General features: G+C 27.9%; 2 protein-coding genes across 2 annotated transcripts; both read left to right on the top strand.

The window, feature by feature from the left end:
• The first annotated feature begins 510 nt into the window (after positions 1-510).
• On the top strand, positions 511-8,413 carry LOC101892468 (odorant receptor 1a-like). The gene is made up of 5 exons (XM_011297533.3): positions 511-916; positions 1,052-1,232; positions 7,430-7,889; positions 7,952-8,107; positions 8,174-8,413. Exons 1-5 carry the CDS (start codon positions 574-576, stop codon positions 8,225-8,227), a joined length of 1,194 nt encoding a protein of 397 aa, XP_011295835.1. The 5' UTR covers positions 511-573; the 3' UTR covers positions 8,228-8,413.
• A 17,444-nt stretch (positions 8,414-25,857) lies between these two features.
• LOC101895119 (uncharacterized) lies at positions 25,858-26,930 on the top strand (the record flags this gene model as incomplete). Its single annotated transcript, XM_059129534.1, is given in 1 exon segment — positions 25,858-26,930. A coding segment is annotated over 1 exon segment (823 nt), but the record flags the coding sequence as incomplete, so codon positions are not given.
• Positions 26,931-27,577: the final 647 nt, after the last annotated feature.

Raw genomic sequence — 27,577 nt, 5'->3', positions numbered from 1 at the left:
TAACCAACCAAAAAATCCAAAGCATTTAGAAATAATTAGAGCCCATGAAGTTTTCTGTGAAAGGATGAGACCTAGAGGAGGTGAATTTGGGCTCTGTTAAGCATTCAAAATAAATATTTTTAATATTTTGTTTTGAAATAAGTTTTGTTGTTTTGTTTTTGTTTTTCGATTGGCCAGACAAAACAACTTCACAGACGAACAACAAACATGTCTGAGGTCACTTCAGTCCACATGAAGCCACGTGAAGGTGTTCTGCCAGTTTGAATTTTTTTCTTGTAAAATGGAAATTGAAAATTTATTTTCCTCTTTTGAATTCGGAAAAAATATCCATCAACCATTTGTCACCTTTCGAATTGCATAACCCGCAATTAAAAATATTTTCTGCAAAAAAAAAAAAAAAATAAATAAAACGCCCACAAAATTAAAATCCTGGCAAATTATAGGGTGTCCTGTGACACCTAACACCTTTGGAGATGATATAAGGACCCCCCAACATCATGCGATTTGGTAACATTGAAATCACATCCACTCATCGCTTCATTCGGAACGGCAGTTAAACTCTCCAGTCCCGCCATGTACAACAACGTCGACGGTAAGACTCGCCAGGATTTGGAATTTTTGGATGTCCAATATCGGGCACTCATACGCGTTGGCCTGGACATTGGTGCAATTCGGGGCAAGGATTTTCTCAACGATCGTGGAAAATTCCTTATCTATGGCATCATCACCACCTATCTGCAATATGGCCTGATTCTATTTGCGGTCCACATCTTCGGTGTGCAGATAGACAAGGCCAGTGCCGCCCTTTCGATGTTCAATCAGGGTTCGCTGCTAATGTTGAAGGTTTCGATTTTAATTTTCAAATCGAATCGGTTGTTGAAATTAATTTGGGATATGAATCTGCTGGCAACAATGGGTGAGTGTTCTAGGGGGGGGGGAAATATTTCCAAGGGTGTGTATTTTAAAAATTCCCTTTTTCGAATTTTAATATTTTTCCAACAATTCGTTTTCAATATTCTTTCAACATTTCCTTTTCTTTTTTAATTTCCAGCCAATGAGCCGGAAAGGGAAACCTGGCTGTCGGAAAATCGTTTTTCGAAGGTCATTGGAAATATTTACTCCACGGCCTGTATTGCCTCGGTGATACTCTCCATATCCATACCGATAATTTTCATGAGCTATGAACACTTCAAGGGTCTGGAGGTGTCGCTGAAACTACCCTTTGATGGAGAGTGAGTAGAGAAGAGTCTTAAAAAATTATATTTAAGAGATTTTTTCAAGGGGTGGAATTTTAAACGTTTTTTTTTTCAAGGCGTGGATTTTTATAAAAATAAATTTTCAAGGCGTGGATTTTTATAAAAATAATTTTTCAAGGCGTGGATTTTTATAAAAATAATTTTTCAAGGCGTGGATTTTTATAAAAATAATTTTTCAAGGCGTGGATTTTTATAAAAATAATTTTTCAAGGCGTGGATTTTTATAAAAATAATTTTTCAAGGCGTGGATTTTTATAAAAATAATTTTTCAAGGCGTGGATTTTTATAAAAATAATTTCTCAAGGCGTGGATTTTTATAAAAATAATTTTTCAAGGCGTGGATTTTTATAAAAATAATTTTTCAAGGCGTGGATTTTTATAAAAATAATTTGTCAAGGCGTGGATTTTTATAAAAATAATTTTTCAAGGCGTGGATTTTTATAAAAATAATTTTTCAAGGCGTGGATTTTTATAAAAATAATTTTTCAAGGCGTGGATTTTTATAAAAATAATTTGTCAAGGCGTGGATTTTTATAAAAATAATTTTTCAAGGCGTGGATTTTTATAAAAATAATTTTTCAAGGCGTGGATTTTTATAAAAATAATTTTTCAAGGCGTGGATTTTTATAAAAATAATTTTTCAAGGCGTGGATTTTTAAAAATATATTTTTTCAAGGCAAGGATTTTTAAAAAAAGAATTTCTCAAGGTGTCGATTTTTATAAAAATAATTTCTCAAGGCGTGGATTTTTATAAAAAGAATTTCTCAAGGCGTCGATTTTTATAAAAATAATTTCTCAAGGCGTGGATTTTTATAAAAATAATTTTTCAAGGCGTGGATTTTTATAAAAAGAATTTCTCAAGGCGTGAATTTTTATAAAAATAATTTCTCAAGGCGTGGATTTTTATAAAAATAATTTTTCAAGGCGTGGATTTTTATAAAAATAATTTCTCAAGGCGTGGATTTTTATAAAAATAATTTCTCAAGGCGTGGATTTTTATAAAAATAATTTCTCAAGGCGTGGATTTTTATAAAAATAATTTTTCAAGGCGTGGATTTTTATAAAAATAATTTTTCAAGGCGTGGACTTTTATAAAACAAAAAATTCAAGGCGTGAATTTTTATAAAAATAATTTTTCAAGGCGTGGATTTTTATAAAAATAATTTTTCAAGGCGTGGACTTTTATAAAACAAAAAATTCAAGGCGTGAATTTTTATAAAAATAATTTTTCAAGGCGTGGATTTTTATAAAAATAATTTTTCAAGGCGTGGATTTTTATAAAAATAATTTTTCAAGGCGTGGATTTTTATAAAAATAATTTTTCAAGGCGTGGATTTTTATAAAAATAATTTTTCAAGGCGTGGATTTTTATGAAAATAATTTTTAAAGGCGTGGATTTTTATAAAAATATTTTTTCAAGGCGAGGAATTTTATAAAAATATTTTTCAAGGCGAGGAATTTTATAAAAATATTTTTTCAAGGCGTGGATTTTTATAAAAATATTTTTTCAAGGCGTGGATTTTTATAAAAATATTTTTTCAAGGCGTGGATATAAAAATAATTTTTCAAGGCGTGGATATAAAAATAATTTTTCAAGGCGTGGATTTTTATAAAAATATTTTTTCAAGGCGTGGATATAAAAATATTTTTTCAAGGCGTGGATATAAAAATAATTTTTCAAGGCGTGGATATAAAAATAATTTTTCAAGGCGTGGATTTTTTATAAAAATAATTTTTCAAGGCGTGGATATAAAATATTTTTTCAAGGCGTGGATATAAAAATAATTTTTCAAGGCGTGGATTTTTTATAAAAATAATTTTTCAAGGCGTGGATTTTTTATAAAAATAATTTTTCAAGTCGTGGATTTTTTATAAAAATAATTTTTCAAGGCGTGGATTTTTTATAAAAATAATTTTTCAAGGCGTGGATTTTTTATAAAAATAATTTTTCAAGGCGTGGATTTTTTATAAAAATAATTTTTCAAGGCGTGGATTTTTTATAAAATAATTTTTCAAGGCGTGGATTTTTTATAAAAATAATTTTTCAAGGCGTGGATTTTTTATAAAAATAATTTTTCAAGGCGTGGATTTTTTATAAAAATAATTTTTCAAGGCGTGGATTTTTTATAAAAATAATTTTTCAAGGCGTGGATTTTTTATAAAAATAATTTTTCAAGGCGTGGATTTTTTATAAAAATAATTTTTCAAGGCGTGGATTTTTTATAAAAATAATTTTTCAAGGCGTGGATTTTTATAAAAATAATTTTTCAAGGCGTGGATTTTTATAAAAATAATTTTTCAAGGCGTGGATTTTTATAAAAATAATTTTTCAAGGCGTGGATTTTTATAAAAATAATTTTTCAAGGCGTGGATTTTTATAAAAATAATTTTTCAAGGCGTGGATTTTTATAAAAATAATTTTTCAAGGCGTGGATTTTTATAAAAATAATTTTTCAAGGCGTGGATTTTTATAAAAATAATTTTTCAAGGCGTGGATTTTTATAAAAATAATTTTTCAAGGCGTGGATTTTTATAAAAATAATTTTTCAAGGCGTGGATTTTTATAAAAATAATTTTTCAAGGCGTGGATTTTTATAAAAATAATTTTTCAAGGCGTGGATTTTTATAAAAATAATTTTTCAAGGCGTGGATTTTTATAAAAATAATTTTTCAAGGCGTGGATTTTTATAAAAATAATTTTTCAAGGCGTGGATTTTTATAAAAATAATTTTTCAAGGCGTGGATTTTTATAAAAATAATTTTTCAAGGCGTGGATTTTTATAAAAATAATTTTTCAAGGCGTGGCGTTTATAAAAATAATTTTTCAAGGCGTGGATTTTTATAAAAATAATTTTTCAAGGCGTGGATTTTTATAAAAATAATTTTTCAAGGCGTGGATTTTTATAAAAATAATTTTTCAAGGCGTGGATTTTTATAAAAATAATTTTTCAAGGCGTGGATTTTTATAAAAATAATTTTTCAAGGCGTGGATTTTTATAAAAATAATTTTCAAGGCGTGGATTTTTATAAAAATAATTTTTCAAGGCGTGGACTTTTATAAAACAAAAAATTCAAGGCGTGGATTTTTATAAAAATAATTTTTCAAGGCGTGGACTTTTATAAAACAAAAAATTCAAGGCGTGGATTTTTATAAAAATAATTTTTCAAGGCGTGGACTTTTATAAAACAAAAAATTCAAGGCGTGGATTTTTATAAAAATAATTTTTCAAGGCGTGGATTTTTATAAAAATAATTTTTCAACACGTGGATTTTTATAAAAATAATTTTTCAAGCCGTGGATTTTTATAAAAATAATTTTTCAAGCCGTGGATTTTTATAAAAATAATTTTTCAAGGCGTGGATTTTTATAAAAATAATTTTTCAAGGCGTGGTCTTTTATAAAACAAAAAATTCAAGGCGTGAATTTTTATAAAAATAATTTTTCAAGGCGTGGATTTTTATAAAAATAATTTTTCAAGGCGTGGACTTTTATAAAACAAAAAATTCAAGGCGTGAATTTTTATAAAAATAATTTTTCAAGGCGTGGATTTTTATAAAAATAATTTTTCAAGGCGTGGATTTTTATAAAAATAATTTTTCAAGGCGTGGATTTTTATAAAAATAATTTTTCAAGGCGTGGATTTTTATAAAAATAATTCTTCAAGGTGTGGATTTTTATGAAAATAATTTTTAAAGGCGTGGATTTTTATAAAATATTTTTTCAAGGCGAGGAATTTTATAAAAATATTTTTTCAAGGCGAGGAATTTTATAAAAATATTTTTTCAAGGCGTGGATTTTTATAAAAATATTTTTTCAAGGCGTGGATTTTTATAAAAATATTTTTTCAAGGCGTGGATATAAAAATAATTTTTCAAGGCGTGGATTTTTATAAAAATATTTTTTCAAGGCGTGGATATAAAAATAATTTTTCAAGGCGTGGATATAAAAATAATTTTTCAAGGCGTGGATTTTTTATAAAAATAATTTTTCAAGGCGTGGGTTTTTTATAAAAATAATTTTTCAAGGCGTGGATTTTTTATAAAAATAATTTTTCAAGGCGTGGATTTTTTATAAAAATAATTTTTCAAGGCGTGGATTTTTTATAAAAATAATTTTTCAAGGCGTGGATTTTTTATAAAAATAATTTTTCAAGGCGTGGATTTTTTATAAAAATAATTTTTCAAGGCGTGGATTTTTTATAAAAATAATTTTTCAAGGCGTGGATTTTTTATAAAAATAATTTTTCAAGGCGTGGATTTTTTATAAAAATAATTTTTCAAGGCGTGGATTTTTTATAAAAATAATTTTTCAAGGCGTGGATTTTTTATAAAAATAATTTTTCAAGGCGTGGATTTTTTATAAAATAATTTTTCAAGGCGTGGATTTTTTATAAAAATAATTTTTCAAGGCGTGGATTTTTTATAAAAATAATTTTTCAAGGCGTGGATTTTTTATAAAAATAATTTTTCAAGGCGTGGATTTTTTATAAAAATAATTTTTCAAGGCGTGGATTTTTTATAAAAATAATTTTCAAGGCGTGGATTTTTTATAAAAATAATTTTTCAAGGCGTGGATTTTTTATAAAAATAATTTTTCAAGGCGTGGATTTTTTATAAAAATAATTTTTCAAGGCGTGGATTTTTTATAAAAATAATTTTTCAAGGCGTGGATTTTTTATAAAAATAATTTTTCAAGGCGTGGATTTTTTATAAAAATAATTTTTCAAGGCGTGGATTTTTTATAAAAATAATTTTTCAAGGCGTGGATTTTTTATAAAAATAATTTTTCAAGGCGTGGATTTTTTATAAAAATAATTTTTCAAGGCGTGGATTTTTATAAAAATAATTTTTCAAGGCGTGGATTTTTTATAAAAATAATTTTTCAAGGCGTGGATTTTTTATAAAAATAATTTTTCAAGGCGTGGATTTTTTATAAAAATAATTTTTCAAGGCGTGGATTTTTTATAAAAATAATTTTTCAAGGCGTGGATTTTTTATAAAAATAATTTTTCAAGGCGTGGATTTTTTATAAAAATAATTTTTCAAGGCGTGGATTTTTTATAAAAATAATTTTTCAAGGCGTGGATTTTTTATAAAAATAATTTTTCAAGGCGTGGAATTTTTTATAAAAATAATTTTTCAAGGCGTGATTGTTTATAAAAATAATTTTTCAAGGCGTGGATTTTTTATAAAAATAATTTTTCAAGGCGTGGATTTTTTATAAAATAATTTTTCAAGGCGTGGATTTTTATAAAAATAATTTTTCAAGGCGTGGATTTTTATAAAAATAATTTTTCAAGGCGTGGATTTTTATAAAATAATTTTTCAAGGCGTGGATTTTTATAAAAATAATTTTTCAAGGCGTGGATTTTTATAAAAATAATTTTTCAAGGCGTGGATTTTTATAAAAATAATTTTTCAAGGCGTGGATTTTTATAAAAATAATTTTTCAAGGCGTGGATTTTTATAAAAATAATTTTTCAAGGCGTGGATTTTTATAAAAATAATTTTTCAAGGCGTGGATTTTTATAAAAATAATTTTTCAAGGCGTGGATTTTTATAAAAATAATTTTTCAAGGCGTGGATTTTTATAAAAATAATTTTTCAAGGCGTGGATTTTTATAAAAATAATTTTTCAAGGCGTGGATTTTTATAAAAATAATTTTTCAAGGCGTGGATTTTTATAAAAATAATTTTTCAAGGCGTGGATTTTTATAAAAATAATTTTTCAAGGCGTGGATTTTTATAAAAATAATTTTTCAAGGCGTGGATTTTTATAAAATAATTTTTCAAGGCGTGGATTTTTATAAAAATAATTTTTCAAGGCGTGGATTTTTATAAAAATAATTTTTCAAGGCGTGGATTTTTATAAAAATAATTTTTCAAGGCGTGGATTTTTATAAAAATAATTTTTCAAGGCGTGGATTTTTATAAAAATAATTTTTCAAGGCGTGGATTTTTATAAAAATAATTTTTCAAGGCGTGGATTTTTATAAAAATAATTTTTCAAGGCGTGGATTTTTTATAAAAATAATTTTTCAAGGCGTGGATTTTTTATAAAAATAATTTTTCAAGGCGTGGATTTTTTATAAAAATAATTTTTCAAGGCGTGGATTTTTTATAAAAATAATTTTTCAAGGCGTGGATTTTTTATAAAAATAATTTTTTTCCAGATTTCCCTATGAACACCTGGGCATACCGATATTCATTCTCAACTACATCCTCTCCGTCATCTATGTGTATACCCTGCTCTGTTGGACGATTGGCATTGATACGCTTTTCGGTTGGCTAATTCATGCTGTATCGGGACATTTTCGTATTCTCCGCCTCAAAGTGGAAATGGCTGCCAAGAAAATCGATGAACATGGAAATCATCTCGATTTCGTCCAGGATATTGGAGCCATTGTGAGATATCACATTAAAACCCTTGGCTTTGTCGATGCCTTGAATGAAATTTTTGGTCAGATATTTTGGGCCGAGGTTGCCTTCAGCTGTCTGCAGATGTGTTTTCTGATTTTCACCCTAAACAATGGATCGGACAAGCGGATGATACCATTCAATGCCATGGTCTTCACTGCGATCAGTATTCAAATGATGATCTACTGTTTTGGCGGGGAGAAAATTAAATCGGAGGTGGGTGAAGGAGCGGAATTTGTATTTTTGTCTTTAATTTTTGTTTTTTTTTTCATTTCTAGAATGAAATGTTTTGTTTCGATATTTATTCGAAATTTCCCTGGGAGAAAATGTATCCATCGGAGAAGAGAATGATGCTATTGCCACTGCAGCGATCCCAGCAGGATGCTGCCTTGAGGGGATTATTTTTTGAGTTGGATCGCAATTTGTTGGTCTATGTGAGTCATTTGAAAGTTCTGGCTTAAAATTGATTCTATTTTGAATTCAATATTTGTTTTTTACAGATTTATCGCACAGCTTTCTCCTACAACACCCTGTTGGGCGCCATGAAAGAATAATTTAGAATGGGAGCGAAAATTTTGTCAAATCTTTGGAACTTTGAAGTTCACACTTTCACCTGAAGTTCACATTTGTTTGCTAATAGAACTTAATTCAAATAGTAATTTGCACCAATTAGTTCAATTAGTTTGTAGAAGTGCAGTAGTCTTTTGATTTTTTTTAGAATAAAAAAGGTAAAAAAATATGATTTAGGTTGGAGTTCATTTATTCAAAAATATTTTTAAAAAATCCACATTTATATTTAGGCCTCTAGAAAAATATTTTTAAAAAATCCACGTTTATATTTAGGCCTCTGGAAAAATATTCTTAAAAAATCCACGTTTATATTTAGGCCTCTGGAAAAATATTTTTAAAAAATCCAGGTTTATATTTAGGCCTCTGGAAAAATATTCTTAAAAAATCCACGTTTATATTTAGGCCTCTAGAAAAATATTTTTAAAAAATCTACGTTTATATTTAGGCCTCTGGAAAAATATTTTTAAAAAATCCACGTTTATATTTAGGCCTCTGGAAAAATATTTTTAAAAAATCCACGTTTATATTTAGGTCCTGGAAAAATATTTTTAAAAAATCCACGTTTATATTTAGGCCTCTGGAAAATATTTTTAAAAAATCCACGTTTATATTTAGGCCTCTGGAAAAATATTTTTAAAAAATCCACGTTTATATTTAGGCCTCTGGAAAAATATTTTTAAAAAATCCACGTTTATATTTAGGCCTCTGGAAAAATATTTTTAAAAAATCCACGTTTATATTTAGGCCTCTGGAAAATATTTTTAAAAAATCCACGTTTATATTTAGGCCTCTGGAAAAATATTTTTAAAAAATCCACGTTTATATTTAGGCCTCTGGAAAAATATTTTTAAAAAATCCACGTTTATATTTAGGCCTCTGGAAAAATATTTTTAAAAAATCCACGTTTATATTTAGGCCTCTGGAAAATATTTTTAAAAAATCCACGTTTATATTTAGGCCTCTGGAAAAATATTTTTAAAAAATCCAAGTTTATATTTAGGCCTCTGGAAAAATATTTTTAAAAAATCCACGTTTATATTTAGGCCTTTAGAAAAATATTTTTAAAAAATCCACGTTTATATTTAGGCCTTTAGAAAAATATTTTTAAAAAATCCACGTTTATATTTAGGCCTTTAGAAAAATATTTTTAAAAAATCCACGTTTATATTTAGGCCTTTAGAAAAATATTTTTAAAAAATCCACGTTTATATTTAGGCCTTTAGAAAAATATTTTTAAAAAATCCACGTTTATATTTAGGCCTTTAGAAAAATATTTTTAAAAAATCCACGTTTATATTTAGGCCTTTAGAAAAATATTTTTAAAAAATCCACGTTTATATTTAGGCCTTTCGAAAAATATTTTTAAAAAATCCACGTTTATATTTAGGCCTTTAGAAAAATATTTTTAAAAATCTTCTGTTATATTTTGGTCTGCCGAAAAATATTTTTAAAAAATCCACGTTTATATTTAGGCCTCTAGAAAAATATTTTTAAAAAATCCACGTTTATATTTAGGCCTCTAGAAAAATATTTTTAAAAAATCCACGTTTATATTTAGGCCTCTGGAAAAATATTTTTAAAAAATCCACGTTTATATTTAGGCCTCTAGAAAAATATTTTTAAAAAATCCACGATAATATTTAGGCTTCTGGAGAAATATTTTTAAAAAATCCACGTTTATATTTTGGCCTCTAGAAAAATATTTTTAAAAAATCCACGTTTATATTTAGGGCTCTAGAAAAATATTTTTAAAAAATCCACGTTTATATTTAGGGCTCTAGAAAAATATTTTTAAAAAATCCACGTTTATATTTAGGGCTCTAGAAAAATATTTTTAAAAATTCCACGTTTATATTTAGGCCTCTAGAAAAATATTTTTAAAAAATCCACGTTAATATTTAGGTGTCTGGAAAAATATTTTTAAAAAATCCACGTTTATATTTAGGTGTCTGGAAAAATATTTTTAAAAAATCCACGTTTATATTTAGGTGTCTGGAAAAATATTTTTAAAAAATCCACGTTTATATTTAGGCCTCTAGAAAAATATTTTTAAAAAATCCACGATAATATTTAGGCTTCTGGAGAAATATTTTTAAAAAATCCACGTTTATATTTTGGCCTCTAGAAAAATATTTTTAAAAAATCCACGTTTATATTTAGGGCTCTAGAAAAATATTTTTAAAAAATCCACGTTTATATTTAGGCCTCTAGAAAAATATTTTTAAAAAATCCACGTTTATATTTAGGGCTCTAGAAAAATATATTTAAAAAATCCACGTTTATATTTAGGCCTCTAGAAAAATATATTTAAAAAATCCACGTTTATATTTAGGTGTCTGGAAAAATATTTTTAAAAAATCCACGTTTATATTTAGGTGTCTGGAAAAATATTTTTAAAAAATCCACGTTTATATTTAGGTGTCTGGAAAAATATTTTTAAAAAATCCACGTTTATATTTAGGTGTCTGGAAAAATATTTTTAAAAAATCCACGTTTATATTTAGGTGTCTGGAAAAATATTTTTAAAAAATCCACGTTTATATTTAGGTGTCTGGAAAAATATTTTAAAAAATCCACGTTTATATATGGGCCTCTGGAAAAATATTTTTAAAAAATCCACGTTTATATTTAGATGTCTGGAAAAATATTTTTAAAAAATTCACGTTTATATTTAGGTGTCTGGAAAAATATTGTTAAAAAATCCACGTTTATATTTAGGTGTCTGGAAAAATATTTTTAAAAAATCCACGTTTATATTTAGGTGTCTGGAAAAATATTTTTAAAAAATCCACGTTTATATTTAGGCCTCTGGAAAAATATTTTTAAAAAATCCACGTTTATATTTAGGCCTCTGGAAAATATTTTTAAAAAATCCACGTTTATACTTGGGCCTCTGGAAAATATTTTTAAAAAATCCACGTTTATATTTAGGCCTCTGGAAAAATATTTTTAAAAAATCCACGTTTATGTTTAGGCCTCTAGAAAAATATTTTTAAAAAAACCACGTTTATATTTAGGCCTCTAGAAAAATATTTTTAAAAAATCCACGTTTATATTTAGGCCTCTAGAAAATATTTTTAAAAAATCCACGTTTATATTTAGGCCTCTAGAAAAATAATTTTAAAAAATCCACGTTTATAATTAGGTCTCTAGAAAAATATTTTTAAAAAATCCACGTTTATATGTGGGCCTCTGGAAAATATTTTTAAAAAATCCCCGTTTACATTTGAGTCTTGAAAATAATATTTTTAAAAAATCCGAAATTACCCATGAATTGTCCCACTTTCTGAGAGCAATAACCCCGACATACATACATGGCATGTATGTTTAACTCCGAAACCATTCACAAATCAAATAACTTGCATTCACCGAAATTCTGCCACAAGAAGTGGTATTTGTTGCTTCATTAACGCAACATCGAACTCTTCTTAGTTCGGTATTTGTTTTTCTGAATTTTTGTTAATAGCCATAACCAATTAACACTTCATTTTCATAGGCCGGCTTACAATTAGAGCCAAGTTACACGCCGGACTCGGAAGATCGTCGTGAATGTCACATCGCATGGCCAGTTGGCGTTAATGCCATAAGAAGATGAGACGAGCTACAAATAGTAACCGCTAACAAAATTTTAATAAGCGGGAACTCCCCTCTGTCTCCCCCACCCCAATCAACTTGCTATCCACCCAGCTAGCCGAAACAATTTCCGTTTACGGTTCAGGGCAACAAATGTTTACATTGATCGCCAGATTTGTTGTTAGTTGCGAGCAATGAAACAACAACAACAACGAAAACGAAGCAAAATAAATTTAATGTTTATTTTAACAATAATTTTGTTTTTATTTAGAATCTCTAGCGGCGACAACGGCAGTCAGCGGTGTTTAAATGACAATGACAACCAGAACTCCCAAGCGTGGAGATGAGCTGATGATGTTCTGGCAGCAAAAAAATAATAACGATTAACATTGAAATGGTAACTGAAAGTTCATACATTCATAATTCAAACATGCTCCACAGCACTGGCTGGAGGTACGGAGGGAGGTAGGTGGAAGCCAGGCAAACCTGCGACGTATTTGTATTTCGACTTAAGAATTATTATTATTTTTTCTCTAAATTTCGTAGATACACAAATTTACTTTCTAAAATCCAAAAATACAGTTAGCTATGGTAATGAGTGTTTGTATTTTCAAAATAAATTAGAGACAATTAAAATTAATCAAATCCAGGTAAACAGGAAGTAATATGGGATTTTATGGAAAAATTCGAATATTTATTAAGGGGGGATATTAATTCATAAATGTGGATTTTTTGAAAATATTTTTCGGAAGACCCAAATATAACAGAGGATTTTTAAAAATATTTTTCCAGAGGTCTAAATATAAACGTGGATTTTTTGAAAATATTTTTTAATTTATTAAAAAAATTTTCTAGAGGCCTAACAATTAACGAAGATTTTTTAAAAATATTTTTCTAGAGCCCTAAATATAAATGTGAATTTTTTACAAAATATTTTTCTAGAGGCCTAAATATAAACGTGGATTTTTTAAAAATATTTTTCTAGAGGCCCAAAAATATAAACGTGGATTTTTTAAAAACATTTTTCCAGAGGCCCAAATATAAACGTGGATTTCTTAAAAATATATTTCTAAAGCCCAAATATAAACGGGGATTTTTTAAAAATATTTTTCTAGAGGCCTAAATATAAACGTGGATTTTTTAAAAATATTTTTTTAGAGGCCCAAATATAAACGTGGATTTTTTAAAAATATTTTCCGAGAGGCCTAAATATAAACGTGGATCTTTTAAAAATATTTTTCTAGAGGCCTAAATGTAAACGTGGATTTTTTAAAAATATTTTTCTAGAGGCCTAAATATAAACCTAGATTTTTTAAAAATATTTTTCATGAGGCCTAGCCATAAACGTGGAATTTTTAAAAATATTTCTCTAGAGGCCTAAATATAAACGTGGATTTTTTAAAAATATTTTTCTAGAGCCCTAAATATAAACGTGGATTTTTTAAAAAATATTTGTCTTGAGGCCTAAATATAAACGTGGATTATTTAAAAATGTTTTTCTAGAGGCCTAAATATAAAGGAGGATTTTTTATAATTATTTTTCTAGAGCCCTAAATATAAACGTGGATTTTCTAAAAATATTTTTCTAGAGTCCTAAATATAATTGTGGATTTTTTAAAAATATTTTTCTAGAGGCCTAAATATAAACGTGGATTTTTTAAAAATATTTTTCTAGAGGCCTAAATATAAACGTGGATTTTTTAAAAATATTTTTCTAGAGGCCTAAATATAAACGTGAATTTTTTAAAAAATATTTTTTTTAAAGTCTTCGATAAACGTGGATTTTTTAAAAAAATATTTTTTTAAAGTCTTCGATAAACGTGGATTTTTTAAAAAATATCTTTCTATAACTCAAATATAAACGTGGATTTTTTAAAAATATTTTTCTAGAGGCCCAAATATAAACGTGGATTTTTTAAAAATATTTTTCCAGAGGCCTAAATATAAACGTGGATTTTTTAAAAAATATTTTTCTATAACTCAAATATAAACGTGGATTTTTTAAAAATATTTTTCAGGAGACCAAAATATAACAGAGGATTCTTAAAAATATTTTTCCAGAGGCCTAAATATTAACGTGGATTTTTTAATAATATTTTTCCAGAGGCCTAAATGTTAACGTGGATTTTTTAAAAATATTTTTCAAGAGGCCTAACAATAAACGTGGATTTTTTAAAAATATTTTTCTAGAGCCCTAAATATAAACGTGGATTTTTTAAAAATATTTTTCTAGAGGCTTAAATATAATCGTGGATTTTTTCAAAAATATTTTTCTAGAAGCCTAAATATAAACGAGGATTTTCTAAAAATATTTTTCTGGAGTCGTCCTGAAACGTGGATTTTTTAAAAATATTTTTCTAGAGTCGTCCTGAAACGTGGATTTTATAAAAATATTTTTCTAGAGTCGTCCTGAAACGTGGATTTTTTAAAAATATTTTTCCAGGGGCCTAAATATAAACGTGGATTTTTTAAAAATATTTTTCTAGAGGCCCATATATAAACGTGGATTTTTTAAAAATATTTTTCTAGAGTCCAAAATATAAACGTGGATTTTTAAAACTATTTTTCTAGAAGTCTAAAGATAAACGTGGATTCTTAAAAATATTTTTAGAGGCCTAAATATAAACGTGGATTTTTTAAAAATATTTTTCTAGAGCCCTAAATAAAAACGTGGATTTTTTAAAAATATTTTTCTGGAGCCCTAAATATAAACGTGGATTTTTTAAAAATATTTTTCTAGAGCCCTAAATATAGACGTGGATTTTTTAAAAATATTTTTCTGAGGCCTAAATATAAACGTGGATTTTTAAAAAATATTTTTCTGGAGGCCTAAATATAAACGTGGATTTTTTAAAAATATTTTTCTAGAGGCCTAAATATAAACGTGGATTTTTTAAAAATATTTTTCTAGAGGCCTAAATATAAACGTGGATTTTTTTAAAATATTTTTTTAGAGGCCTAAATATAAGCGTGGATTTTTTAAAAATATTTTTCTAGAACCCTAAATATAAGCGTGGATTTTTTAAAAATATTTTTCTAGAACCCTAAATATAAACGTGGATTTTTTAAAAATATTTTTCCAGAGGCCTATATATAAACGTGGATTTTTTAAAAATATTTTTCTAGAGCCCTAAATATAAACGTGGATTTTTTAAAAAATATATAAAAGTGAATTTTTTAAAAAATATTTTTCTTGAGGCCTAAATATAAACGTGGATTTTTTAAAAAATATATAAAAGTAAATTTTTTAAAATTATTTTTCTTGAGGCCTAAATATAAACGTGGATTTTTTTAAAAATATATAAAAGTGAATTTTTTAAAAATATTTTTCTTGAGGCCTAAATATAAACGTGGATTTTTTAAAAATATTTTTCTAGAGGCCTAAATATAAACGTGGAATTTTTAAAAATATTTTTCTAGAGCCCTAAATATAAACGTGGATTTTTTAAAAATATTTTTCTATAACTCAAATATAAACGTGGATTTTTTAAAAATATTTTTCTATAACTCAAATATAAACGTGGATTTTTTAAAAATATTTTTCTATAACTCAAATATAAACGTGGATTTTTTAAAAATATTTTTCTATAACTCAAATATAAACGTGGATTTTTTAAAAATATTTTTCTATAACTCAAATATAAACGTGGATTTTTTAAAAATATTTTTCTAGAGGCCTAAATATAAACGTGGATTTTTTAAAAATATTTTCTAGAGGCCTAAATATAAACGTGGATTTTTTAAAAATATTTTTCTAGAGGCCTAAATATAACGTGGATTTTTTAAAAATATTTTCTAGAGGCCTAAATATAAACGTGGATTTTTTAAAAATATTTTTCTAGAGGCCTAACATATAAACGTGGATTTTTTAAAAATATTTTTCTAGAGGCCTAAATATAAACGTGGATTTTTTAAAAATATTTTTCTAGAGGCCTAAATATAAACGTGGATTTTTTAAAAATATTTTTCTAGAGGCCTAAATATAAACGTGGATTTTTTAAAAATATTTTTCTAGAGGCCTAAATATAAACGTGGATTTTTTAAAAATATTTTTCTAGAGGCCTAAATATAACGTGGATTTTTTAAAAATATTTTTCTAGAGGCCTAATATAAACGTGGATTTTTTAAAAATATTTTTCTAGAGGCCTAAATATAAACGTGGATTTTTAAAAATATTTTTCTAGAGGCCTAAATATAACGTGGATTTTTTAAAAATATTTTTCTAGAGGCCTAAATATAAACGTGGATTTTTTAAAAATATTTTTCTAGAGGCCTAAATATAAACGTGGATTTTTTAAAAATATTTTTCTAGAGGCCTAAATATAAACGTGGATTTTTTAAAAATATTTTTCTAGAGGCCTAAATATAAACGTGGATTTTTTAAAAATATTTTTCTAGAGGCCTAAATATAAACGTGGATTTTTTAAAAATATTTTTCTAGAGGCCTAAATATAACGTGGATTTTTTAAAAATATTTTTCTAGAGGCCTAAATATAAACGTGGATTTTTTAAAATATTTTTCTAGAGGCCTAAATATAAACGTGGATTTTTTAAAAATATTTTTCTAGAGGCCTAAATATAAACGTGGATTTTTTAAAAATATTTTTCTAGAGGCCTAAATATAAACGTGGATTTTTTAAAAATATTTTTCTAGAGGCCTAAATATAAACGTGGATTTTTTAAAAATATTTTTCTAGAGGCCTAAATATAAACGTGGATTTTTAAAATATTTTTCTAGAGGCCTAAATATAAACGTGGATTTTTTAAAAATATTTTTCTAGAGGCCTAAATATAAACGTGGATTTTTTAAAAATATTTTTCTAGAGGCCTAAATATAAACGTGGATTTTTTAAAAATATTTTTCTAGAGGCCTAAATATAAACGTGGATTTTTTAAAAATATTTTTCTAGAGGCCTAAATATAAACGTGGATTTTTTAAAAATATTTTTCTAGAGGCCTAAATATAAACGTGGATTTTTTAAAAATATTTTTTCTAGAGGCCTAAATATAAACGTGGATTTTTTAAAAATATTTTTCTAGAGGCCTAAATATAAACGTGGATTTTTTAAAATATTTTTCTAGAGGCCTAAATATAAACGTGGATTTTTTAAAAATATTTTTCTAGAGGCCTAAATATAAACGTGGATTTTTTAAAAATATTTTTCTAGAGGCCTAAATATAAACGTGGATTTTTTAAAAATATTTTTCTAGAGGCCTAAATATAAACGTGGATTTTTTAAAAATATTTTTCTAGAGGCCTAAATATAAACGTGGATTTTTTAAAAATATTTTTCTAGAGGCCTAAATATAAACGTGGATTTTTTAAAAATATTTTTCTAGAGGCCTAAATATAAACGTGGATTTTTTAAAAATATTTTTCTAGAGGCCTAAATATAAACGTGGATTTTTTAAAAATATTTTTCTAGAGGCCTAAATATAAACGTGGATTTTTTAAAAATATTTTTCTAGAGGCCTAAATATAAACGTGGATTTTTTAAAAATATTTTTCTAGAGGCCTAAATATAAACGTGGATTTTTTAAAAATATTTTTCTAGAGGCCTAAATATAAACGTGGATTTTTTAAAAATATTTTTCTAGAGGCCTAAATATAAACGTGGATTTTTAAAAATATTTTTCTAGAGGCCTAAATATAAACGTGGATTTTTTAAAAATATTTTTCTAGAGGCCTAAATATAAACGTGGATTTTTTAAAAATATTTTTCTAGAGGCCTAAATATAAACGTGGATTTTTTAAAAATATTTTTCTAGAGGCCTAAATATAAACGTGGATTTTTTAAAAATATTTTTCTAGAGGCCTAAATATAAACGTGGATTTTTTAAAATATTTTTCTAGAGGCCTAAATATAAACGTGGATTTTTTAAAAATATTTTTCTAGAGCCCTAAATATAAACGTGGATTTTTTTAAAAATATTTTTCTAGAGCCCTAAATATAAACGTGGATTTTTTAAAAATATTTTTCTAGAGCCCTAAATATAAACGTGGATTTTTTTAAAAATATTTTTCTAGAGCCCTAAATATAAACGTGGGTTTTTTTAAAAATATTTTCTAGAGCCCTAAATATAAACGTGGATTTTTTAAAAATATTTTTCTGGAGCCCTAAATATAAACGTGGATTTTTTTAAAAATATTTTTCTAGAGCCCTAAATATAAACGTGGATTTTTTAAAAATATTTTTCTAGAGCCCTAAATATAAACGTGGATTTTTTAAAAATATTTTTCTAGAGCCCTAAATATAAACGTGGATTTTTTAAAAATATTTTTCTAGAGCCCTAAATATAAACGTGGATTTTTTAAAAATATTTTTCTAGAGCCCTAAATATAAACGTGGATTTTTTAAAAATATTTTTCTACAGCCCTAAATATAAACGTGGATTTTTTAAAAATATTTTTCTACAGCCCTAAATATAAACGTGGATTTTTTAAAAATATTTTTTCAAGCCCTAAATATAAACGTGGATTTTTTAAAAATATTTTTTCAAGCCTCAAATGTAAACGTGGATTTTTTAAAAATATTTTTTCAAGCCTCAAATGTAAACGTGGATTTTTTAAAAATATTTTTTCAAGCCCTAAATATAAACGTGGATTTTTTAAAAATATTTTTTCAAGCCTCAAATGTAAACGTGGATTTTTTAAAAATATTTTTCTAGAGGCCTAAATATAAACGTGGATTTTTTAAAAATATTTTTCTAGAGGCCTAAATATAAACGTGGATTTTTTAAAAATATTTTTTCAAGCCTCAAATATAAACGTGGATTTTTTAAAAATATTTTTCTAGAGGCCTAAATATAAACGTGGATTTTTTAAAAATATTTTTCTAGAGGCCTAAATATAAACGTGGATTTTTTAAAAATATTTTTCTAGAGGCCTAAATATAAACGTGGATTTTTTAAAAATATTTTTCTAGAGGCCTAAATATAAACGTGGATTTTTTAAAAATATTTTTCTAGAGCCATAAATATAAACGTGGATTTTTAAAAATATTTTTCTAGAGCCATAAATATAAACGTGGATTTTTTAAAAATATTTTTCTAGGGGCCTAAACATAAACGTGGATTTTTTAAAAATATTTTTCTAAAGCCCTAAATATAAACGTGGATTTTTTAAAAATATTTTTCTAGAGCCCTAAATATAAACGTGGATTTTTTAAAAATATTTTTCTAGAGCCCTAAATATAAACGTGGATTTTTTCAAAATATTTTTCTAGAGCCCTTAATATAAAGTGGATTTTTTAAAAATATTTTTCTAGAGCCCTAAATATAAACGTGGATTTTTTAAAAATATTTTTTCAAACCTCAAATGTAAACGTGGATTTTTTTAAAAATATTTTTCTGGAGGCCTAAATATAAACGTGGATTTTTTAAAAATATTTTTCTGGAGCCCTAAATATAAACGTGGATTTTTTTAAAAATATTTTTCTAGAGCCCTAAATATAAACGTGGATTTTTTAAAAATATTTTTCTAGAGCCCTAAATATAAACGTGGATTTTTTAAAAATATTTTTCTAGAGCCCTTAATATAAACGTGGATTTTTTAAAAATATTTGTCTTGAGGCCTAAATATAAACGTGGATTTTTTAAAAATATTTTTCTAGAGGCCTAAATATAAACGTGGATTTTTTAAAAATATTTTTCTAGAGGCGTCCTGAAACCTGCATTTTTTAAAAATATTTTTCTAGAGTCGTCCTAAAACCTGGATTTTTAAAAATATTTTTCTAGAGTCGTCCTGAAACCTGGATTTTTTAAAAATATTTTTCTAGATTCGTCCTGAAACCTGGATTTTTTAAAAATATTTTCCTAGAGGCGTCCTGAAACCTGCATTTTTTAAAAATATTTTTCTAGAGTCGTCCTGAAACCTGGATTTTTTAAAAATATTTTTCTAGAGTCGTCCTGAAACCTGGATTTTTTAAAAATATTTTTCTAGATTCGTCCTGAAACCTTGATTTTTTAAAAATATTTTTCTAGAGTCGTCCTGAAACGTGAATTTTTTTAAAAATATTTTTCTAGAGCCCTAAATATAAACGAGGATTTTTTAAAAATATTTTTCTAGAGTCGTCCTGAAATGTAGATTTTTTAAAAATATTTTTCTAGAGACCTTAATATAAACGTGTATGTTTTAAAATTTTTTTTTTTTTTTTGAAATTTCTTCAAATAATTTTCTCGGATACCCCAAGTCCTCCGTTGATGAAAATCAAGTTTTTCCCAAACAATTTAGATTCTAACGATATTTATTTCTTAGATAAAAAACCTTCTTTAAAAAACCTGTTGCAACTGCATTCCTTTCTCCTTGGCCAAGGAAAACAAAAAAATCTGAAAAAAAAAATTCCAGATTTTCTTCCTTTCACATCGATTAGCGCTGAAGTCATTGAACTGCTGGTTAGTTGCTACAGCATCAGCTAAGAATTAGAATTGCAACAATTTTCTTAGATCGAAGGAGAAAAATGAATGGCCGATGTTGAAGATGGCGATGTTGAATGGTTAGGCCTTCACTCAAGCGTTTTTATCAAAGAAACGATTTGTTGCCGATGATTTTTGTTCTAATGAGCGCAGAGCAGGTTCTTTTAACGATGCCAGCGAATGTTTTTGTTGTCGTTGTTGCTATTACGAAATTATGCTGATGATAATTGATAAAATACATAATATTCAATTAGATGCGGCATTTTTGCGATCAGATGATGAAAAAAAAATAATTTTAATAAAAGAGCTAAGTGATCGATTAGGTGCAGTGGAAAAAATTAGGAGGAATTGTTATTCCAAAAAAAAAAAAGATGCCCACAATTTTCTAAAAAATTCCCCGTTTGAAAGTCTCAGAAAATTCTTTAAAAAAATCCACGTTAGAAAGTCGACCAAAATTCTTTAAAAAATCCACGTTGGACAAAGTCGACCAAAATTCTTTAAAAAATCCACGTTGGACAAAGTCGACCAAAATTCTTTAAAAAATCAACATTTGAAAATCGCCCAAAATTCTTTAAAAAAAACCATGTTTGAAAGTCCACCAAAATTCTTTAAAAAATCCAAGTTTGAAAGTCACCCAAAATTCTTTAAAAAATCCACGTTTGAAAGTCGACCAAAATTCTTTAAAAAAATCCATGTTTGAAAGTCGACCAAAATTCTTTATAAAATCCACGTTTGAAAGTCACCCAAAATTCTTTAAAAAATTCACGTTTGAAAGTCGACCAAAATTCTTTAAAAAAATCCATGTTTGAAAGTCGACCAAAATTCTTTAAAAAATCCACGTTTGAAAGTCGACCAAAATTCTTTAAAAAAAAACACATTTGAAAGTCGCTCAAAATTCTTTAAAAAATTCACGTTTGAAAGTCGACCAAATTTTTTTTTAAAAATCCCGATTTAAAAGTCGACCAAAAAAATCCAAGTTTGAAGTCGACCAAAATTCTTTAAAAAAATCCAAGTTTGAAAGTCGACCAAAATTCTCTAAAAAATCCACGATTGAAAGTCGACCAAAATTCTTTAAAAATATCCACGTTTGAAAGTTGACCAAAATTCTTTAAAAAGTCCACATTCAAAAGTCACCCAAAATTCTTTAAAAATCCACGTTTGAAAGTCACCCAAAATTCTTTAAAAATCCACGTTTGAAAGTCACCCAAAATTCTTTAAAAAATCCACGTTTGAAAGTCACCTAAAATTCTTTAAAAAATCCACGTTTGAAAGTCACCCAAAATTCTTTAAAAAATCCACGTTTGAAAGTCACCCAAAATTCTTTAAAAAATCCACGTTTGAAAGTCACCCAAAATTCTTTAAAAAATCCACGTTTGAAAGTCACCCAAAATTCTTTAAAAAATCCACGTTTGAAAGTCACCCAAAATTCTTTAAAAAATCCACGTTGGAGAAAGTCGACCAAAATTCTTTAAAAAAATCCTCGTTTGGAAGTCGACCAAAATTCTTTAAAAAAATCCTCGTTTGGAAGTCGACCAAAATTCTTTAAAAAAATCTAACCAAAAAATAATCGACCAAAATTCTTTAAAAAATCCACGTTTGAAAGTCACCCAAAATTCTTTAAAAAATCCACGTTTGAAAGTCATCCAAAATTCTTTAAAAAATCCACGTTTGAAAGTCGACCAAAATTCTTTAAAAAAATCCACGTTGGAAAAAATCGACCAAAATTCGTTAAAAATCCACGTTGGAAAAAGTCGACCAAAATTCTTTAAAAAAATCCGACCAAAAAATAGCCGACCAAAATTCTTTAAAAAATCCACGTTGGAAAAAGTCGATCAAAAAGTTCCGACCAAAAAATAATCGACCAAAATTCTTTAAAAAAAATCCACGTTGGAAAGAATCGACCAAAATTCTTTAAAAAAATCCACGTTTAAAAATCTACCAAAATTCTTTAAAAAATTCGACCAAAAAATAACCGACCAAAATTCTTTAAAAAATCACGTTTAAAAACCTACCAAAATTCTTAAAAAAATCCGCGTTTGAAAGTCGCCCAATTTTTTATTTCAAATAGGTAGCCAAGAGTCTCCCCTTTCATTGCAACTGAACCATAAAACAATCTGTGCCAATAAACGCTACATTGACGTCACTCATATTCCAGAGAGAATTTTGCAATCAAATACCCCATATCAATGTCCAGAGTCTGCTGCACATGAAAAGAAAGCCAGTACATAGCTTGCAAATAGCTCCGATGCTAGCTTTGATCAGCATATTAGCAGCGCTTGAGATTCCCATGAGACTTCGATGTAATTCGAGCTCATTGCTGGGCAGGCATTCTTTGTTGTCGCGTGACTGAATTCGAATTGTCAACAATTCGGCCAAAACGTTGACTTGGCGAAAGTCAACAACGTTCCGAAACGCCAGCAACAATGTTAGGCGCAGAGAAGGGGATAATATTGTTTTGATTGCTCCGAGAGCAGATATGAGGCATTCCAGAAGGGAAAGGTTAAAAAAATTGGAATTTAAAAAAAAAATTTTGGGGGGACTTTCAAACGTGGATTTTTTAAAGAATTTTGGGAGACTTTCAAAAGTGGATTTTTTCCAGAATTTTGGTCGACTTTCAAATGTGGATTTTTTAAAGAATTTTGGTCGACTTTCAAACGTGGATTTTTTAAAGAATTTTGGGCGAATTTGAAACGTGGATTTTTAAACCAATGTTGGTCGATTTTCAACCTTGGATTTTTTTAAAGAATTTTGGTCCACTTTAAAACCTAATTTTTTTTAAAAAAAATTGGTCGACTTTGAAACGTGGATTTTTTAAAGAATTTTTGGTCGACTTTTAAACTTAGATTTTTTAAAAGAATTTTGGTCGTCTTTCCATCTTGGATTTTTTAAAGAATTTTGATCGACTTTCAAACGTGGATTTGTTAAAAAAATTGTGGTCGACTTTCAAACTTGGATTTTTTAAAGAATTTTGGTCGACTTTCAAACGTGGATTTTTTATAGAATTTTGGTCAACTCTTTCAAATGTGGATTTTTTAAAGAATTTTGGTCGACTTTCAAACCTGGATTTTTTTTAAGAATTTTGGTCGACTTTCAAACATGGATTTTTTGTAAAGAATTTTGGTCGCCTTTCAAAAGTGGATTTTTTAAAGAATTTTGGGCGACTTTCTAATTTTGATTTTTTAAAGAATTTTGGTCGTCCTTCAAACGTGATTTTTTTTAAAGAATTTTGGTCGACTTTCAAACGTGGATTTTTTAAAGAATTTTGGTGGGCTTTTTTTGGTCGGATTTTTTAAAGAATTTTGGTTGACTTTGAAACGTGGATTTTTTTTAAAAATTTTGGTCGACTTTCAAACGTGGATTTTTTTAAAGAATTTTGGTCGACTTTCAAACGTGGATTTTTTTAAAGAATTTTGGTCGACTTTCAAACTTGGACTTTTTTAAAAGAATTTTGGTCGTCCTTCAAACGTGATTTTTTTTAAAGAATTTTGGTCGTCCTTCAAACGTGATTTTTTTTAAAAGAATTTTGGTCGACTTTCAAACGTGGATTTTTTAAAGAATTTTGGGCGACTTTCAAACGTTGATTTTTTAAAGAATTTTGGTCGACTTTCCATCTTGGATTTTTTAAAGAATTTTGATCGACTTTCAAACGTGGATTTGTTAAAAAAATTGTGGTCGACTTTCAAACTTGGATTTTTTAAAGAATTTTGGTCGACTTTCAAACGTGGATTTTTTAAAGAATTTTGGTCGACTTTCCATCTTGGATTTTTTAAAGAATTTTGGTCAACCCTTTCAAACGTGGATTTTTTAAAGAATTTTGGTCGACTTTCAAACCTGGTTTTTTTTAAGAATTTTGGTCGACTTTCAATCATGGATTTTTTGTAAAGAATTTTGGTCGCCTTTCAAAAGTGGATTTTTTAAAGAATTTTGGTCGATTTTCAAACGTGGATTTTTTAAAGAATTTTGGTCGATTTTCAAACGTGGATTTTTTAAAGAATTTTGGTCGACTTTCAAATTTGGATTTTTTAAAAAAAATTTGGTCGACTTTGAAACCTGGATGTTTTAAAAAATGTTGGTCGACTTTCAAACGGAGATTTTTTAAAGAATTTTTTTCGACTTTCAAACGTGGATTTTTTAAAGATTTTTTAAGAATTTTGGTCGACTTTCAAACCTGGTTTTTTTTTTTAAAATTTTGGTCGACTTTCAAACGTGGATTTTTTTTAAGAATTTTGGCCGACTTCCAAACGTTCATTTTTTTAGAATTTTGGTCGACTTTCAAAAGTGGATTTTTTAAAGAATTTTCGGTCGCCTTTCAAACTTGGATTTTTTAGAGAATTGTGGTTGACTTTTAAACGTGGATTTTTTTTAAAAAATTTTGGTCGACTTTTAAACTTGGATTTTTTTTAAAGAATTTTGGTCGACTTTCAAACGTGGATTTTTTAAAAGAGTTTTGGTCGACTTTCAAACGTGGATTTTTTAAAAGAATTTTGGTCGACTTTCAAACGTGGATTTTTTAAAAGAGTTTTGGTCGACTTTCAAACGTGGATTTTTTAAAAGAATTTTGGTCGACTTTAAAACATGAGTTTTGGGCGTCTTTCAAACGTAGATTTTTGAAAGAATTTTGGTCGACTTTAAAACATGAGTTTTGGGCGTCTTTCAAACGTAGATTTTTGAAAGAATTTTGGTCGCCTTTCAAACGTGGATTTTTTAAAAGAATTTTGGTCGATTTTCAAACTTGGATTTTTTAAAAGAATTTTGGTCGACTTTCAAACGTGGATTTTTTTAAAGAATTTTGGTCGACTTTCAAACTTGGATTTTTTTAAAGAATTTTGGTCGACTTTAAAACATGAGTTTTGGGCGTCTTTCAAACGTAGATTTTTGAAAGAATTTTGGTCGCCTTTCAAACGTGGATTTTTTAAAAGAATTTTGGTCGATTTTCAAACTTGGATTTTTTAAAAGAATTTTGGTCGACTTTCAAACGTGGATTTTTTTAAAGAATTTTGGTCGACTTTCAAACTTGGATTTTTTTAAAGAATTTTGGTCGACTTTAAAACATGAGTTTTGGGCGTCTTTCAGACGTAGATTTTTGAAAGAATTTTGGTCGCCTTTCAAACGTGGATTTTTTAAAAGAATTTTGGTCGATTTTCAAACTTGGATTTTTTAAAGAACTTTGGTCGACTTTCAATCGTGGATTTTTCAAAGGGTTTTGGATCGACTTTCAAAAGTGGATTTTTACGGAATTTTGGTCAACTTTCAGAAGTGGATTTTTTAAAAGTATTTTGGTCGATTTTCAAACGTGGATTTTTTTTAAAGAATTTTGGTCGACTTTCAAACGTGGATTTTTTAAAAGAATTTTGGTCGACTATCAAATGTGGATTTTTTTTAAAGAATTTTGGTCGACTTTCAAACGTGGATTTTTTGAAGAATTTTTGGGCCGCCTATCAAGCCTGGATTGCCTCATACCTCACCTGTCCGCTAAAATGCCTAACATTTGGTCAATTATTTGGCGTAACTCACGCAAGCGCTGCCGCCTCGCTATCTCTCTCTCCTTTGGAGAGAGAGAGCTGAGCAGCAGCAGCGGCGTTGCTGCTTGGCTGAGTAGAACCCACAAAAAGCGAGCTGTTAACTTGGCCAACAGCAGAGTCAGGCGAACAGTTAAGCGCGGATTGAGCAACGGTCAAGAACATTTACGGATTCGAAAATTTTGTTGTTGTTCTACTTGTTGTTGTGTTGTTTTTACCCACCAAGTGAAAGGAAAGAAAGTTTTTTTTTTGGGTTTTGGAATAATTTTTACTCCGCCTGGCGAATTCTGCTGAAAGAGAAATTTTTCGAGAAGAAAACAAAATTGAAAAATAAGGCAATTAAAAATTCATTTTGAAATGAATTATATAATAATTTGGATGGCCTGCATGGGCCTGGCCTCAGCTGCCATTGGGAGATCATATGGGGGAGATGGTTTGCCCCTGGAAACCACGACCTCTAATTTGCATGAGAAATTATCGGGGGGCCTTGGCAAAGATGATTCCTCTTCCTCGTCATCCTCTTCGTCATCGACCTCCACCACCACCGAGTCCATGAAGGACCCCGGATTGGTTCAAGAAATTGTCTCCGAATTGCCCGTTACCCTGCCCGGAATACTTCAAGAGCTGGAGGCACCCAAACGTCGCGTCATCACCTATGACCAAAGGCAGGAGGGCCAGTATAACATTCGAGCCGATTTGGACAATTTTATGTTCCTCCTGATACCGGCAGCTGCCACTGATAACTTCAGTATTCTCGATATTTTGGGTAAATCAGGAACAGGATTAGGATCACGACGCACTGCCCACTCCTCTCTGAAATCGTCGAATAAAAAGAAATATTCCCCCAGCAATTCAGGACTTAAGCCGGATGGTGGCTCCCTAAAATATCGACAGGCCATGAAGAATGCCGATTATTTACCAAGGCCAGGAGATCATATGTCACCGGCCGGTAGGGTGGGCGAGTTCATTGAGGGACGTACACCCTATCATGTGGATATTTCCGCTCTGCATGATGGTGAGGGTGATGTCCAGTCAAGGTTGAATCCGGATAGACAAGTTGATGTTTTGCCACCCTCTTATCCTTTGGCCTATCAGCATCTGATGAAACCCTTTTTGGAGGCAGATTCTACCATTATCCAAGCCCTGCCACCGGCCGAGATGGGAAGTCGACCAAATTCAGGTAAGGGAAAAAGTAGCTCAAAATTAAAAAAAAAACGAAATTTAAAGTCGCCCAAAATTCTTTAAAAAATCCACGTTTGAAAGTCTCCCAAAATTCTTTAAAAAATCCACGTTAGAAAATCGCCCAAAATTCTTTAAAAAATCCACGTTAGAAAATCGCCCAAAATTCTTTAAAAAATCCACGTTTGAAAATCGCCCAAAATTCACGTTTGAAAGTCTCCCAAAATTCTTTAAAAATCCACGTTTGAAAGTCTCCCAAAATTCTTTAAAAAATCCACGTTTGAAAGTCTCCCAAAATTCTTTAAAAATCCACGTTTGAAAGTCTCCCAAAATTCTTTAAAAAATCCACGTTTGAAAGTCTCCCAAAATTCTTTAAAAAATCCACGTTTGAAAGTCTCCCAAAATTCTTAAAAAAATCCAGGTTTGAAAGACGCCCAAATTTCATTAAAAAATCCACGTTTGATAGTCGCCCAAAATTCTTTAAAAATCCACGTTTGAAAGTCTCCCAAAATTCTTTAAAAAATCCACGTTTGAAAGTCTCCCAAAATTCTTTAAAAAATCCACGTTTGAAAGTCTCCCAAAATTCTTTAAAAAATCCATGTCTGAAAGTTGCCTAAAATTCTTTAAAAAAATTCACGTTTGAAAGTC

Source organism: Musca domestica, unplaced genomic scaffold, assembly GCF_030504385.1.
Source record: "Musca domestica strain aabys unplaced genomic scaffold, Musca_domestica.polishedcontigs.V.1.1 62, whole genome shotgun sequence".
NCBI lineage: Eukaryota > Metazoa > Arthropoda > Insecta > Diptera > Muscidae > Musca > Musca domestica.
Note: the sequence above shows the minus strand (reverse complement) of the source record. Positions and strands in the feature narration are given on the sequence as shown.